Raw genomic sequence first — 18437 nt, 5'->3', positions numbered from 1 at the left:
TCCGAGACTGCAGCCAACTATTTCAATTGCCTATATATATTGGAGCCCTGGATACTGGAGCCCTGGTGATGCAACGGTGTGTATATATATATATATATATATATATATATATATATATATATATATATATATATATATATTTATTGATACATTTGTTCTTCTAATTCAAAATATTAGTTCTTTTAGGGTTATTAAATTATACAGTAAAGCATACTCACACACAGACACAATCTTACTTATGCACACAAATAGGTTCATTGACAGACAATCTCAATGACACACACAGACAAGGTTACTGGCACACACACAAATTTAGTACAGACAAACTCTGATACACACACAAGCTTACTACAGACAAGCTCACTGTCACACACACACGCTCACTACAGACAAGCTCACTGATGCGCACACACTCTCCCTACAGACAAGCCGATTGACACACACATGCTCCCTACAGAAGAGCTCACTAACACACATTCACTACAGACAAGCTCACTGACACACACATGCTCACTACAGACAAGCTCACTGACACACAGATGGTCACTACAGACAAGCTCACGATCACACTCATGCTTACTACAGACAAGCTCACTGTACACACATGCTCACCACAGACAGGCTCCGACACACCCATGCTCCTTACAGACAAGCTCACTAGCACACACACACACACATATGAACCCTACAGACAAGCTCGCTGACACACATACAAGCACACTCACCAGCAGGCACACACACACACACACTCACTAGCAGGCACACACACACACACACAGAGGCAGACAGTCACTGACACCGAGGCAAACATCCACACATACAAAGACAGGCAGACAGCCACACACACACACAGGCAGACAGTCACACACACACAGGCAGACAGCCACACACTCACACACACACACAGGCAGACAGTCACACACTCACAGGCAGACAGACACACACACAGGCAGACAGCCACACACAGGCAGTCACACACACAGGCAGACAGTCACACAGGCAGACAGTCACACACGCAGACAGTCACACACACAGGCAGACAGTCACACACGCAGACAGTCACACACGCAGACAGTCGGACACACACACACACGCAGACAGTCTCACACACACACACACACAGGCAGACAGTCACACACACACAGTCACAGGCAGACAGTCACACACACACACACAGTCACACACACAGGAAGACAGTCACACACACAGACAGACAGTCACAGACACACACACAGACAGTCACACACACACACAGACAGTCACAGACACACACACACACACAGTCAAACACACAGACAGTCACACACTCACACACACACACACAGACAGACAGTCACACACACAGACAGTCACACACAAACACACACACACACACAGTCACACACACACACACAAACACACACAGTCACACACTCACAGGCAGTTACACACACACACACACACACACACTGACCTGCTTCTTACCTCCTGCTTGGAGCTCCTGGAGGCTGGTTGTTGGGGAAGCTGGGACTCCTTCCTGCTTCCCATGCTGCAGTTAGCCAGGCCCCTGCCGCACAGTAAGCACCGCCCCCGCCGCACACTAAACCCCTCCCCCGCCACACGCTAGCTCCGCCCCGCCGCAATTTAAAAAAAAAAAAATTATGATGCCGGCCATGTGTGAGCTGTGCCCACCGCCTGGCTCCCCCTCTGCTCCCATGGGGCTCTGTGCGGCCGCACAGCTCACACATAGCCGGCCGGGATCACAGGAGCCTGAGAAATGATTAGGGCTGTTAGCTCAGCTCCAGGTGCCGCGGCCCACCGGGAAATTTCCCGGTATCCCGGTGGGCCAGTCCGGCCCTGGTCAAAGCCAGGGGTACCCAAAAGTTAGATCAAAGATGTTGTAGAACTACAACTCCCATGATGTTTAGCATGGCTTTAGAATGATTTTAGAATGACAAAGCATCACGGAAACTGTAGTTTTAAAAAAATATGGGATCTACCTTTAGGATCCCCCTGGTCTAGGCAATGCTTTAAGAATGCCTTTAAGAAAGGTCTATAGCAATATTCATACCTTTTTATCCTCTACAAGGCAGATGATGTGCCACGGCCATCAAGATTTGCTTAAACCCGCTTCAGGAAAGAGTTAACTGCTATGAGAAAAAGAAAAACAAAGAAGGGAAATAAAAACTCAGCCATGAAAGATATTCTTATAAAAAGCCATGTTGGTAAAATGAGGATGTCAAAAGCAAATTTATATAAGGCCACAACCCATCCGCTCATTTATTTAGCAGGAAAGACATCAGGGAAACTTGAAGATGGCCACTTCGGGTTTATAACCTGGGTTTCAGCATAGAGTCAGCGCCGGATTCATTTGAATAACATCAAAAGGGATAATCATTTCCAGTAACTGGAATGTGAAGACCCAATGGTCCCAGAAGGAAAGAGGAAGTTACCGAGCAATAAATAACAATTTGCTATGGTTACGAAATTAGCAAATATCTAGATTTAATTAAACATTGCACAGGATAGGTGGAGTAAAATGCAATTTAGTATACACATACATAGCTTTAGTCACTGGAATTTAACAAACAGAATTTCTCTAAAGTTACAGGAAAAATAGCAATTTGCTCGGCAATGATAGTAAATCCTTCTACAGCAAATGTGGTGAATACAGAGAGTTGCTCTCCAGTAGAGGTGGTCTGGAGAAAAATAACAAAGGAGTTAAATAACAGCAAAATATTATTTAAAGAAGATTATCATGATTATGTATCCCCTATGTATAAAGAAACACTAAAACTTTAGAAGTATAAAAATGTATTCCTAATGCTAGTGGCACCCGACCTAGAGGTAAATTGCTGAGAAGTGACTGTCTCTGCTTTAAAGTGAATGGGCAGATTAGCTGCTACAATTGCAGGGGCCACAAGAGTGCCACATGCAGGTGTTTAGCTTGACTGCCGTTATACAAGATTGTTAACATGCTAACAAAAAGGTACTCCCTATAGGATTTAGATGTGTTTGTATCTGTGTCAGGCCTGGTAATCGCTACGCTGGTAGCTATATGCTTGTACTGGCACACAGGAGTATTTCTCTGGAGAGTTTGTTTGTTTGTGTTATAAATGAAATCTCTTAGGACGGAATCCCTGTCCATCCTTGACTAGTAATATGGATCATTTACGCAAAACGTGTCCTGCAAGAATACACAGAAACTGGCATGTTTACAGGACAGTCACGCACAAGCCTTGTGTACCATGGATACTTGTAAAATAGGCTGGTGTTTGTTTTTAATAATACTAATCATAATAATGACAGTATTGTGTGTTCTTTACCTGTCATCTGTCACATAATTAATGGATGACCCCATGTGTGGCTCAGCTGCATACTTTCAAAGATGGGCAAAGGTGGAATACAAATCTTGGGAAGTTCAGAGAGCCATTTGCCAATTCCTTGCCTGTTATTCTGCCCAGCACCATGCAGGAAATCAAAAATGTTTTACGTTGGTCACATATTTACTGGGTTATTTACTAAAAGTGAAAATTAAAAGTGGATTTTAACATCTAATGCCAAAAACAGCTAAACTCCCAAGTTAGTATGGAAAGAAAAATTAGCTCATGCAGGCTTTTAAGGGAGTAACCCTTGGTAATACGTATTTAGTTAGAATTAGAACATTGCCTACAGATATACACAAATGAAAAATAAAAAAATGATATTTAAAATGAATCTTTATTGAGAGGGGCGGGGCTTGGAAGCCGTACTGGATGGTCGCAGATCAGTGGAGCTCCAGCCAGGAAAAACTATTAAAGCAACTTTAAGGTTGATAAAACCCCATCTACAGCCATACCTGTACTGGACCCGTGCTGGGTACACACCGGACGACTTTGGAGTGAAATCCGGGTCGCCTCATGTAAGCCGATCGACTATTGCAGACTCCAGCTACTCAAGGCCTGTGGGCTCTCGGCGGGAGAAGCGGCCGTTCTCTCCGCCTGAGGCGACCCAGGCTCTCTGCATTGCGGAACGTAGGACCCCCCAACCCCCACCCCCCCCCCTTTGGACCGGCGGGGGATATCCCGGTCCCCACTGGGTCACTCTAGTGGCTTAAGCGACGAAACATAAAAATTACTGACCAGTTGGAGGGTTGAGGCCTACCTCTCAAGATGGCCGCCACGCAAGTGTCTGAAGTCCTCCCTCAGCCTCCTCCGACACACGTGGACCCACTCCTACAGGCTCTAGACTGCTTATTTGCCCGTTTCTGGGAGAAGCTATCTGCTCGGGTACATACCCTGCCTGCTACTCCCACAAGCCAAGCCAAGCATTTTTTGACCCGTCTTGAAGACAAAGTACGCAGAGCTGGGCCACCACCAAGCATCCCCCACTCGACACCACAGAGGCGAACGCGCAAACAGTCGGCACCTAAACGCCGAAGATACTACTCACACACCCACTACCGCTCACATAGATGGCGGAAACATCCCAGCCCACCCAGGCGAAGGTACCGTACCAAGCGAGACCGGTCACAAGCAACTGGAGGTCTGGGAGCACAGCCCATGGTGGTCAGATGCGGCTTACAACAGGAAGGCCTCGAGACACAGCGTCTAGCAATCAGAGTCCGGCTGGACCATCTCTCTCTTGGAGCAGCAGACGGACTTAAGCACCCACCTGCTACCAGCCTCCCATCCCTGGGCATCGGTTGAACTGCCCTATGGACTACACTCACGCGCTACCGACACACAGAGTGGCGCAGACCAAGCGGCTCACTACCCTTAGGCATCAGACCCATAGGAATTTTGCAGCAGCCTGGCTGTCATAGTCATACTTCTGAAGAGCATAAAGCCTGATAAGCTACTGTTTTTATATTCTGTTTTCTTTTACGTTATTATAGATCATCTCAGCTAACATAGTGTGATGTACTCCCTGTTTTCCCTTAACTCCCCATTGACATGCATCCTATCGAGCTCTGTATTTGTTCTAATACTGTTGGTTCTATTCTTGTATTAACACTACACCTACTGAGACAGCTGAAGCAAGTATGGGGCTTAGGGGAGATCAAGGGACACCTCATTATTGACATACATTACAGCCTGATAACTCGCTAGACCACTGTTATACCTACCTTTGGAGGGGTTAGGGAGGGGAGTGTCTGACAACTCCATTAGTATTATCTGTCTAACCCGCTTGTTTTTTTTATATATTTGCCAGCGATAGCTGAACCGGTTAATGAATAAATGCATGATGTTAATGTTTTAAACTCCGGTCTTTCAAACAATCATGCCAATGTAGCATGACTTACAGCGACAAGCCCACAGACTAACCTGCAGAGCATTAGCCATACCTTAATAATAACTATAGCACACACAATGGGAATAGCACACCGTGCAATACTTTAAACGGGCCTAAGCGACATAGTATGACGGCGAAGCACTAGCCTCATCGAATGTATCACACTAGACTCACTATCATCCCAGTCAGCTTGGCTATAATATGCTAGCGTTAACCGACACCTCACAATAAAAAATAAAAACTTGAGGCATTAACAATCTGGAAATGTAATTAACTAAACGTATTGATGTATTAACCCTACGATGTAACTCATACCTGCATTTCCTTATCTTCGTTCTGTATCCCTCACGTATGCCTTACTAAAATAAAGAATTAAAAAAAAAAAAAAAAAAGAATCTTTATTGTTATAATTAAAAAAGAGAAATATATCTATAGGTATCACACAGTGAAAAAGGAGGTTCTATCGTGCAGATAATCTATAAATTGATAGACCCTACAGGAAAAGGTAAACTGGAATCTTGGAGCATATATATATATATATATTTATTTTCCTCTTTTTTCTTTCCTTTTCCTGTAGGGTCTATCAATTTATAGATTATCTGCACGATAGAACCTCCTTTCTGGCATGTTCTAATTCTAACTAAACTCTCAAGTTAGGCTACTTTGGCCTTAAAGAGTTACTTAAGGCATTATTATTATTATTATTATTATTTTATTATTTAAGTGATTAGAAGTGGTCATGGTGCAGTGAACCTGAATGTGCAGCACTTTGCTATGAAGCGATGCACTTACAGAAATGAATCCCTTTGCTGCCAGAGGTGTAACTCCATCGCTGGCAGTGTCATTAGCTAACCCAGAACAAATGTCCAGGTTGTCCAACGTCAATTTTGTGCACAATTGGCGGCTGACGCCAGACCTCCAGTGGCAGCATGCGATCGTCCTATCCTCAGTCTGTCCTCCCTGACATGCCTCCCTCTCTGGAGAGGGGGAGTGAAGGCAGTCAACAAGGATTGAGCTGAGGAAAAGCTTAATTGTAAGCCCTTTATACGTTTTTTTTGTGTTTGGTGAGGGGAGGTAAACTGTCAATAAAGTAGTTATGAAAACACTAGTTTTTTTTTTGAGTAACCCTTTAAATTTGAAATTCACTTTGAATGCTCACTTAAGTGAAGAGCCGTGAGGAGGCTCTAAACCAGGATGTTTATATGACCTCAATGCAGCTTCACTTAGACCTTCTGAGAAAAGTACCTCAGTGATATATGTTCCTCCTGATCACAGCTCTGACGCACCTCTTAGGGCTCTTTGCCCAGTCATTGCTCTAGCCCCCACTTCTACTCTAATTCCTCGACTAAACAACAAGACAGCCTCCTGACAATTTCCACAAATGCTAACTCATAGAGAAAAGGATGGACCTGCATCCTACCATTGATAGTGGCAGGTTTTCCAATACGGAAATTAAACATTACGCTAGCCAGGTTATATTTAGAGGTCAGGTATGGAATAAGCAAAGAAGGAAACCTATTTGATACACTCACTATTCAGTGATTTGTCCAAAAAGATGTAAAACGTAAAATGTCTTAATCTTTTCTATTTTGAACTTTTTACCATTTGTGAGTGAATTCCTCCAACATGTGGCAAAAAAAACCCAAAACAAATAAAAACCAAATCCTACAAATAATTGGCTTGTATTTGTTGTATTTCAGGATTAATAAAAATGATTAAGCATTCAAAACAACAGCTTTTTCTAACTCTGAATGTTTTTATATTCCCCAATATAGACTTTTAACTAATTTCAATAAAACATTTTTTTAACAAAATAAAGTATACCATTTGTGAGGCATCAGATCTATATTAAAGAAAGTCCAGGTTAGGAAAACAAAAGACTTAAAACATGTATCCCAGCATGCTCTGTGTTTCTGGACCCAGAACGATTCCCACAGAGATAAAGACAGGAGCTACATGTAGACTGGAAGATGACTTTGAATTGATAACAAGGACAGATTATCAAAGGTCCATGGAAAAGATAAAGCTTTTAAAATCTCTACAGAGCATTCTAAGTCGTTTTCTGATTTCTGAAGCACAGGACAATCATAGTGCTTGGTTGCTTTGTACTGTGGAAGGGCACTTCTTAATGTAATTAATTAACAGCTTACCCAGAAAATAAATCAGAGTTAATTCATCAAAGCCCTGTACACTGAAGTTTGGCTCTCTATTCATTAAATGCACTGGTAGATTATTTTTCACCCTTAAAACCCCATATTCAAAACCTTAAAGTAGGAAATGACATCTGAGGACAAATCTCTATCTCTGTGCTGGAGATTATGGGTAAGGTAATTTGTACATTTTCCCTAAATGCATAATCAGTGATATCACTAAGAATCTAGAATTATGCGCAAGCACAAAGCCGTCACAATTTATTTCACTATAACTAGATAAAAACTGTTTGTTTGTTTTTGTGTGCATCAGATCCTTTAGAAAACCTGTAAGTGAGTACTATTAAATTGCGCAGTTTTTGTCTACAACCCAGTACACACGGAAACTATCAAAAAGTTAAATGTACCTTTTTTTTAGTAAAAAATACTTTTGATATGGGGGGCGGGGCTTGACCGCCATACCGAGCAGACACACGGTCGGTGAGCTCCCCACACAATCTACCAAAAATCGCTGAAATACAGCTCACCGCCGACCACAGAAACTACAGACCGAGGTCTGAGGGTGCAGAGAACGAGCCGGTTATACTCCGTGACACTTGAGCGCCCGGCGGGACCGAAGAACTGACTCAGTACAAGCGGCCCCTCAGAAACCGACCGGGAGGGGCGGCCGACCTCCCCATCGGTGACTAATCAGACTCTGCGGCTACTCGAACCCTGTTCCCGCCCCCCCTCTGTGGACTGGTGGGGGTTATCCCGGTCCCAGCTGATCACGCTTGGAATAAAGCCCACCACCCTAGCATCTGACTTCAAAGTCGAGACGCACTGCTGCATCTATCATTACCCAAAATGGCAACAGCCTCCCCCTGCAACATGTGGGGCATGGGCCTCATACAGCAAACCGCTCACAGCTACATCGAACAAGGCAAACAGCGCCTGGATGAAATCTTTAATGCCTTCTGGGCTAAACTGCAAGCCAGATCACAGCAGCTACAACAACAGCCCATACCAGAGGTTAGAAACCGTGTAGTGCTAAAGCAGGGGAAATCGCCTGTGGGCAAAGAATCTTCTACCCACACTCCAGCGACAAACCGCCATCACAGGCTGAAAATCTCCCGAGGCACAACAGGTAGACGCCAACCAAAGCAGCTGAAAATCTCCAGTAGGAGCAACCACCCTCCACCAAGCTCCTACAGCCATCCAGGCAGGGGAACAGGCTTAGCTCCCAGGCAGCCCTGAAACCCTGGATTCCAAGCTATGGCATACACCCATGCCTGGATATGGAGGGGAAACCTACCACAGCGCACACAAGCAAATGAATACGCAGACCCACCGGACTGCGCCCACATTTTCCAGCACCTCGACACAGACCTACTGCACTCGCCGTTGGCCAGTCAGCCCTCACTAGACCCTGAGTACACGCTGTTCGGGGAATGTACCCTGCCATTGGTGGGCATTGGGTGAGCTGAGCTCATGGACTGGGACTTACAAAAGGCATACGACCACTCACCTTCTCTCTCCTCACAGTACCTGCGGACATAACACTTTAACGGTGACTTCATCCTGTGCCAGTAGCTTTAATAGGCATGATTGATTTACGTTGCATTTGTAATGTTTCTAAAGCTCACAGTACTTAGCATGAATGTAGTTCAGCATATTCATCCATATATTTTATAATTTATCAGATAGTCCCAGTCATGCATGATCTTTTGTTATACTCATGGTTTCTGGTCTATTTACACACAGGTCTTAGTTTACAATCAGCAGCTGCTACCGGTGGCATCACTCTCTAATGCAGAATATTACATGAGCACAGCGTGCACTTACCCAGCACTACTCCCGTTACGCAGTGCCCTAACTTAGCAAAGCACATTAGTGCCAACCAGCCTACCAAGCAGACCTTCTTTATAATCCTGCAACATATGACAGCAATTCCAAAACTACACATCTCTCACTGCTTACTCTCCTACGTTGTATTTAATGCTTTAACATGCACGTTCTCTTGTTTAATACTGCCTTTTAAAAATTGTGCTGATTTTCTAATGCCATACATCTGTTTTACTATGTTGAAATAACTTAGCCTGTTTCTGTTGATGTGGCATTACAGGCATCATTTTATTCATCTGCACAACAAAAATAAAGAATATAAAAAAAAAATACTTTGGATATAATGTTATTCAGAGGTAAATTAATTGTTCTGATTCTTTCTATAAAGGGGTTTTGGTGCACATACCTTTTTTTTAAAAAAAATTATATATATATAATACTTTCCCACTTTTGAGAAATGGCAATTTTTACACTTGTCTTAAACCACACCTCTAGTGGCTGTCAGGCTATCAGCCACTAGAGGTGCTTCTTCATTGAAGGCCTCTAAAAAACATCTCTTAAAAGTCTGAACCCATCCAATGCTTCTTCTTCCGCCAAGAGAAGCATGTGATTAGCTGAGTGCAGTGATTGCCTCACATGCACCCTGTGTCTCCAGTGCTTCTCTATGTGAAAAACGGGATTGGATGAAATTCATTATAACTGATGATTTCATCATAGGTGGTGCATTTGCACCAAGGAGACTGCCCCAGTGCTCGATGGCAATTATATTTACTTTTTTTGTAATATTATTTTTAAGACTGGGGCTTGTTCATTAGAAATATATTTATTTTTAACATTAGTGTTCCTAATGCATAAACTATACGTAAGCACCCCGTTGTCCCAGTGGTTGGGTCATGTTAGATAATTGGCCTATCAAAAGTGAGTAAGTGGAGCATTTAATTGAATGCCTTCCAACCATCCCAGTTTAGGTTATCTAAGACCCATTTTATGCCATCCCCAGTATTCCCACTAATGTGCAGATGTGCTCTGCCTCCGATAAACCGTGTGCATGCCCAGTGTATTGAGCATGGACCATATGCAAGGCTGACAAGTTGACATACTTTGTGTCACTACAGTGCACATTACAGATATGCAAAGGCGACACCTGTACACAGGCGACATCCCCAAGAGCCCTAATGTTGGTACTCAGAAAGATAGCAAATATGGAATTATGCTAAAAATATATTTCATTTCATGATTGGTAGTATGTTAATGGTATTGTCCAATATTTTAAAAATCGCATTCTTAATTTTCCAAACAGAAGAGTTGCAAGAAATCCCCAGGCAATCACAATGGATTGTCTTGGTGTTCATGGGCCAGAGAAGACATTACTGTGAAATATACAAATCCTATGATTAATTGAATCTGAGCCTGCAGGATTCCTGAGTAAACAATGTTCTTGCCACATTGAAGTAAAGTTCACTAGTACTGTACTTGACATAGTGAGGTATAAAATATAAACTGATCCAAGTTATTTCCCGCAGATCCTTTTCATTATTTAGATTCTCTTCATGGAAGCAGCCATTTATACGTGTCTTCATCATCTTTTTATCTCATATTGCATGCAAGCGCTATCAGTATTTATCGATGTTTAGGATTCTGTCAATCTTACTGAAATCTCACAAAATTTGTTTTGTTAAATATTAAAGTTGGATGATAAACAAGCTAAATTAGCAGATTGATGTTATTTTTTTGTCTAAATAAAGTTCAATCCCATTTATTTTTATTCATGTTTAGCATTTTGCTTTAACTTTTAGAGCATAGTTTTAATTAATCACAAAATGTATCTTTGAAATGTATGCTAGTATTAAAATAACTGTAACATCTTCACTGACATACACCCATTTGTTGATCGTAATATGGTAAAAAATTATATAGAGACATATCCAAAGTGGCATTCTACAAAATTGGCTTTTGGTTTCATGTCTGCTGTGGATTTGGATTTGGTTTAAGGGACACTAACACAACTTGAGCTTTAGGAAGCAGTTTTTGTGTATAGATCATGCCTCTGAAGTTTCACTGCACAATTCACTGCCATTTAGGAGTTAAAGGAACACTATAGTCACCTAAATTACTTTGGCTAAATAAAGCAGTTTTAGTGTATAGATCATTCCCCTGCAGTTTCACTGCTCAATTCACTGTCATTTAGGAGTTAAATCACTTTGTTTCTGTTTATGCAGCCCTAGCCACACCCAGTGGTGTATCCTGGTTTTGTGCTGCCCTAGGCAGGATAAAACTCAGGCGCCCCTCTCCCCCCCCCCCCCCGCCACCCCCACCCAACCCTTCCCTCCCGTCCCAACTTCTAAATACACACACACACACACATATTCACTGACAGATACGCATACACTAGCTAACAGACACACACACTCACAGGCAAACACACTCACACTAACAGACACACACACAGTCAGACACATACACACTCACTAGCAGACACACACACACAGTCAGACACACACACACTAATAGACACACACACACACACAGTCAGACACACACACACACAGTCAGACAAACACACACACAGTCAGACACACACACACACAGTCACACACACACAGTCAGACAAACACAGACACACACATTAACATATATATATATATATATTTTTTTTTTTTTAATTTAACCTCCCCCCCAGCCTCCTTACCTTTGGGAATGCTGGGGGGGGGGGTCTCTTTCTCCCTGGTGGTCCAGTGGCTGCCGGCTGGGCGTGCAGGCTGCTGTGCGCTGGTGGGTAGACGGCTGGCGAGGGAGCTCTTCCTCTGAGCTCTCTGCTCAGCTCCCTCGCGCGCCGCAGAGTGAGGCTGGGAGCTGGAAGATGACGCCATATTCCGGCTCCCAGCCTCACTCTGCAGCACGCGAGGGAGCTGAGCAGTGCGCTCAGAGGAAGAGCTCCCTCGCCAGCCGCCCGCCCAGCCCATCAGCCCGACCGGCATCCCAGTTAGCTGCAAGGCTAACAAGGCATTTGCCCTGGGCATTTGGGGGCGGCGTTTTTTGCCGCCCCCTGGAAAATGCCGCCCAAGGCAAATGCCTTGTTTGCCTTGCGGCTAAAACGCCCCTGGCCACACCTCCCCTGGCTATGATTGACAGAGCCTGCATGAAAAAAAAAACTGGTTTCACTTTCAAACAGATGTAATTTACCTTAAATAATTGTATCTCAATCTCTAAATTGAACTTTAATCACATACAGGAGGCTCTTGCAGGGTCTAGCAAGCTATTAACAAAGCAGGGGATAAGAAAATCTTAATTAAACAGAACTTGCAATAAAGAAAGCCTAAATAGGGCTCTCTTTACAGGAAGTGTTTATGGAAGGCTGTGCAAGTCACATGCAGGGAGGTGTGACTAGGGTTCATAAACAAAGGGATTTAACTCTTAAATGGCAGAGGATTGAGCAGTGAGGCTGCAGGGGCATGTTCTATACACCAAAACTGCTTCATTAAGCTAAAGTTGTTCAGGTGACTATAATGTCCCTTTAAATCAATTTATTTTCTGATTATGCAGCCCTAGCTACACCTCCTCTGGCTGTGACTGGCACAGCCTGCATGAAAACAAAATGGTTGCGGGGCGGAGCCAGCTACCGAACCGACAAGTCGCATCTTCAGAGGGCTCCTGGCGAAATCAGCTTTAAAGTCCCAAAATATTGGAAAATCACCCCCAAAAAAGCACACTAACTACCCACGTAAGAAGCAGACATGGGCAGGAAAAGTAAGAAGCCCAAGCCCGATCCACCCCGACCGGGCGCCAGCGTAGGAGACCTGTGGCGGCGAGCGCATGGCGCACACGAACCGGACATGGCCGCCTACATGGAGGGCATCGAGGACTCCGACGACTTGCTCTCTGAGTCGGAGGAGCTATACCAGCCTGTGACACAGGCATCGGAGAAGCCCAACCCGAAGCCTGCCAAGCCACTTGACACAGCCCTGGTCACAAAAGCCGAAATGAGAGAGCTGCTGGCGGAGCTTCGCCAGAATATCCAGGAGGATGTGGCAGGCATGCGGAGAGACATACAAGGCCTCACAGACCGCATGGAAACTGTGGAGCAAACCTCTAACACGCACACAGGGCAAGTGGCCGCACTCCAACAGGAGATGGCCCTACTACAACAGAAGCATGCAAAAATGGAGCAGGCCATGGCTGCTATGGAGGACTCACGACGCGCACAGAACCTTAAGGTAAGGGGCATCGCTGACTCAGTCCCAGACTCTGAGCTACCCCACCTAGTGCGGCGCCTGTTAAACACGATACTGCCGCCAAAACAGGCCAAAGGAGTAGGCCTTGACGGCGTGTTTAGGCTCCCTAAACCACCGACGGCCCCACCAGCAGCAACCAGGGATCTGATAATACGATTCCAGAAAAGACAAGTCAAGGACGCAGTCATGGCCGCAAGCAGGGGCACCACACCGCTCAACTTCGAGGACATGTCGTTGACATTTTATTCAGACTTCTCTAAGGGGACTATGGCCTGGCGCTCTACCCTGAGGCCTTTTACCGCCTTGCTCCGTGAACGTGACTTCAGATACAGATGGCGCTCACCGCACAAACTGCAAGTGTACCACGGAGACGCCACATACCTAATAGCGGACCTACGCGAGGCGGAGACCCACCTCCATGCCTTGGGCTTACCGGCAGACGCCATGAAGCGACACCACGCTACTTACAAGCCGCATAGATGGAATCCGGCTAACTCTAAGCCCTTCGTTCCGGGTGGATCCACCAGCGCTGCACAGACTGGAGCCAATACCTGGGAGCTCCCGAGGGACTGCTAGGCCTCACGGGCCACCAACACCATACCATTGCATTACTTTTCCCTGTCATAGGCTTATTGCAGTCGCTCAGCTTTAAATTTGTATATAGTTATTTTTAATTTAATTTTATATTTTGTGTTTTATGTTTTTTGTATTATTCTTGCCTATAATAGCATATGTATGTGCGGATAACTTTAACTGGATAGGCTTTTGTGAATCGTGCTCCCCAAACAATAGACACATATGGCTGTGCACTAACAGCCAGACCCCACTAGACTTCATGACACTCACCCCAGGGCTCACACTCTAGGCCTGAACTACCCACGTACTACACATGCCCACACCCTGTTCCTTCGTACGACTAATGTCTGGTAAATGTAACGAGATTGAACACACAATGCTTAGCTTATTTAACGCACTAATTTTTACTAGCAGATGTTTTCTCAAAATAATGTTAATAAGCTACCTTATCGCTATACCAAACGACAGGGGGTACTCTGGCATTAACATATATGCACCTACTAAGTTTATGCAACACTGTCTCAATTTATTTTTATTTTATTATTATCTTTACTCTATGTACGTATACGCTCGCAAACCGTACTACTGGATATTGCTATAACAAAGCTAAATATGTATAGCCACCCTAGCTACTGCCTACTTAACTAAACCCTAGCAACGGTCAACACTTGTTTTATTGCCTTTTTAAAATTGTCCATGACCGATAGGAACACCCATAGGTTACCCGGTATATCAAGCTACTGTCTGCGCATTATCTCAACAAAACTTAAAAATTTGTGCCATATATTCTTATGTCATGTTTTGATCATTGTATGTTACCGCTTACGACCGCTATCGTGGCTGAGTAAGCATATTGTTATATCTTGCACTACAAAAATAAAGAATTTAAAAAAAAAAAGAAAACAAAATGGTTTCATTTTTAATTACATGTTAATTTAAAAGTTTGTATCTCCTGCTCTGTAAATTGAACCTTTATTAAACACATGAGACTCCTGTAGGGTCTAGCAAGCTATTAAGACATCGGAAGATAAATTCTAAATTAAACAGTATTTGCAGTAAAGGGAGTGTAAACATTAGATTACTCTTTACAGGAAATATTTAGAAAGGCTGTGTAAGTCACAAGCAGGGAGTTGTGATTTGTACTGCCTAAACAAAGTGGATTGACTCCTAAATGGCAGAGAATTGAGCAGTGAGACTGCAGGGGCATGATCTATACAGCCAAATTGCTTCCTTAAGCTAAAGTTGTTTTGATGACTATAGCGTCCCTTTAAGTATGGCAGAAATGTCATGCACATTTATTGTGGACTAGGTCAATACATAAAGAGTATGAAAAAAGGAATAAATGATTATACTAAAATCTAAAGATATAAAAATGAAACTTGAAAAGTAAAAAAAGTAAATTTTTTCACAGAGCATGTGGTTTGCCTTTTAGATCGACATGAAGTCATTACAAAGGAGATTCTGGAACTCGACCCCTGGGAGAACCATTGGAATGTGGTGTGCACCAGAGCCCCAATGCATGATAATTATGATGTTTGTCTTGTAGCAAGATTGAACCCTCGAGATCTTATCCCCCCACCACGTGACCTGGTGGACAGGTGAACATGCGTCACACTCTCGTACAAGGCTACAGTAAATGTTATGTCTTAGTCAAACAAAATGTCCCTTTGTTCCTGTAAGTATAGTTTCTTACTTTGACATATGTGTACTCATTGTATACAGAGAGAGACTTTAACAATCTAACACATCCAGTCCATAATAACACAGACGTTGATAGGAATCTATATGTCTCTTAGCTAGTTACACTGTTTCTTCCAGAGAGAGAATGTATTGCTTTTCTCTGGATTGCCTCTTGTGAAACATTGCTTGAAAAATTTGGATAACATAAAATGAAGAAATAAAGCAAATTGTTCAAATATCAAACAATTGTTTTACTTAATTAAAATATCTGTCTTACAGAATCACTAAAAGGTAAAGTAAGACTATCAACAGATTGGATGATGAGCCATTTCTCCTGGAGGTGGGAATCAGGGCCGGTGCAAGGACTTCTGTCTACACAGGCGAAGACACATTTTGCTGCCCCCAAAATTTATCTTCACCTGTCTGTCTAATATTCCCACTTTTGCCCTTCTTACCCTTTTTTTCCCTATATTGTATCCCCTGTCTGGCATTCTTTTTTATGTGTTTTGTGTCGCAAGGGGGTAAAGAAAAGTGGGAAGAAGACACAAAACACATAAAAAAGAATGCCAGACAGGGGATACAATATACAAAAAGGGAAAACAAGAGAAAAAGGTAGTAAAATGCACAAAAGGGGGAAAAAAATGGTAAGAAGGGCAAAAGTGGGAATATTAGACAGACAGGTGAAGATAAATTTTGGGGGCAGCAAAATGTTACTCACTCGCTCATACACATACACATACACACACTGACCGTTACACACATACTGCTTACACACACACACACACACTGCTTATACACACACACACACAGTCTCTTACACACTTGCACTGCTTATACACACTCACTGGCTCTAACAGACACACACACACACACTGACCATTACTGACCACACATACTGCTTACACACACACACACACACACACTGTGTATACACACTCACTGGCTCTAACAGACACACACAAAACAGTCTCTTACACACCCTGCTAATACACACTCACTGGCTGTAACACACAGTCTCTCACACACACAGTCTCTCTCACACACACACAGCTTATAGACACACACACTAACTCTTACACACACAGACACATACTAACTCTTACACAGACACACACACACTGGCTCTAACACACACAAACACACACACACTAACTCTTACATGCACACACTGGCTCTAACATACACACACTGGCTCTAACACACACATTAACTCTTACACACACAGACACATACTAACTCTTACACACACACACACACACACACACATACTAACTCTTACACAGACACACACTGGCTCTAACACACACACACACTAACTCTTACACAGACACACACACCGGCTCTTACACACACACACTAACTCTTACACACACACACTAACTCTTACACCCACACACTTACTGTTTCTTATAGTTGCTTATAGGTCCCGCTGCACTGTTGTAGCTTCCCTCCTCCTCTCTGTTTTGTGTCTTCTTCCCACTTTTCTTTACCCCCTTGCGTCACACACTCACTCGCTCATCCACATACACATACACACACTGACCGTTACACACATACTGCTTACACACACACACACACACACAGTGTATACACACTCACTGGCTCTAACAGACACACACAAACAGTCTCTTACACACACTGCTAATACACATTCACTGGCTGTAACACACAGTCTCACACACACAGCTAATAGACACACACACTAACTCTTACACACACAGACACATACTAACTCTTATACACACAGACACACACACTAACTCTTACACAGACACACACACTGACTCTAACACACACAAACACACACACACTAACTCTTACATGCACACACTGGCTCTAACATACACACACTGGCTCTAACAAACACACTAACTCTTACACACACAGACACATACTAACTCTTACACACACACACACATACTAACTCTTACACAGACACACACTGGCTCTAACACACACACACACACACACTAACTCTTACACAGACACACACACTGGCTCTTACACACACACACTAACTCTTACACACACACACTTACTGTTTCTTGAACTACATTAGCACATTGGTTGCCTGTCCTGTGTTCGTTCATCATGCAACTTCTTAATATTTTTTTATGCAAAATGTTCTTCATGGTAGCACAGGTTTTTTTTGTACTGTTTGCCAATTTAAAAAAGCAAATAAAGAAAATTTAGGTTAGTACATACCCCACTAAATAACAACATATTGATTAGGTAATCAAGGCACCTGTAGGTTCCAGGAAGATGGAGTTTGTGCCAAACTCACTATTGAGTCAAATGTGGCTTGAATGGTTAATGTGATCAAACTTAATTCCCTGCCTCAATTGTCAGAGACTCTCCCAAATATCCAGCTCAGAGAAGTTTCCAATAGGTCCTTGATGAATTTACTTAATCTAGGGCAGAAAAGGACCCAAGTTGCCCTCCTCCAGCCCCTCGCACCTTAGTTTAGGTTGAGCTGGCTTGGCTCTTGAAGAATTACACAAGGATTTGTATAATTACAGAGGATACAAAGTCATAAGATACAACCTGTTTGATGGAACGTAATCTCAGGTAGATCTAAATGACAGTAAAAATATATATGGGGGGGTGCCTTGTCCTCTGGCGACGCTACATAGATGATGTACTTATAATTTGGGAGGGAGACAATACTAGTTTGGAGGCTTTTATTGAATATATCAATCTCAATCAATACAACTTGAAATTT

General features: G+C 43.3%; 1 protein-coding gene across 1 annotated transcript in view; it reads left to right on the top strand.

Moving 5' to 3' along the window:
- The window catches only part of KBTBD12 (kelch repeat and BTB domain containing 12), a 126741-nt gene extending 110684 nt beyond the window's left edge, over positions 1–16057 (top strand). The window contains exon 6 of the mRNA XM_063427384.1: positions 15468–16057. Coding sequence (XP_063283454.1) covers positions 15468–15637 — 170 coding nt within the window. The 3' untranslated portion in view covers positions 15638–16057. The remainder of the gene's footprint in view (positions 1–15467) is intronic.
- Positions 16058–18437: the final 2380 nt, after the last annotated feature.

The sequence above is a fragment of the Pelobates fuscus genome, chromosome 7, assembly GCF_036172605.1.
Source record: "Pelobates fuscus isolate aPelFus1 chromosome 7, aPelFus1.pri, whole genome shotgun sequence".
Lineage (NCBI taxonomy): Eukaryota > Metazoa > Chordata > Amphibia > Anura > Pelobatidae > Pelobates > Pelobates fuscus.
The sequence above is the reverse complement of the archived record's forward strand: the minus strand, read 5'-3'. Positions and strand labels throughout refer to the sequence as shown.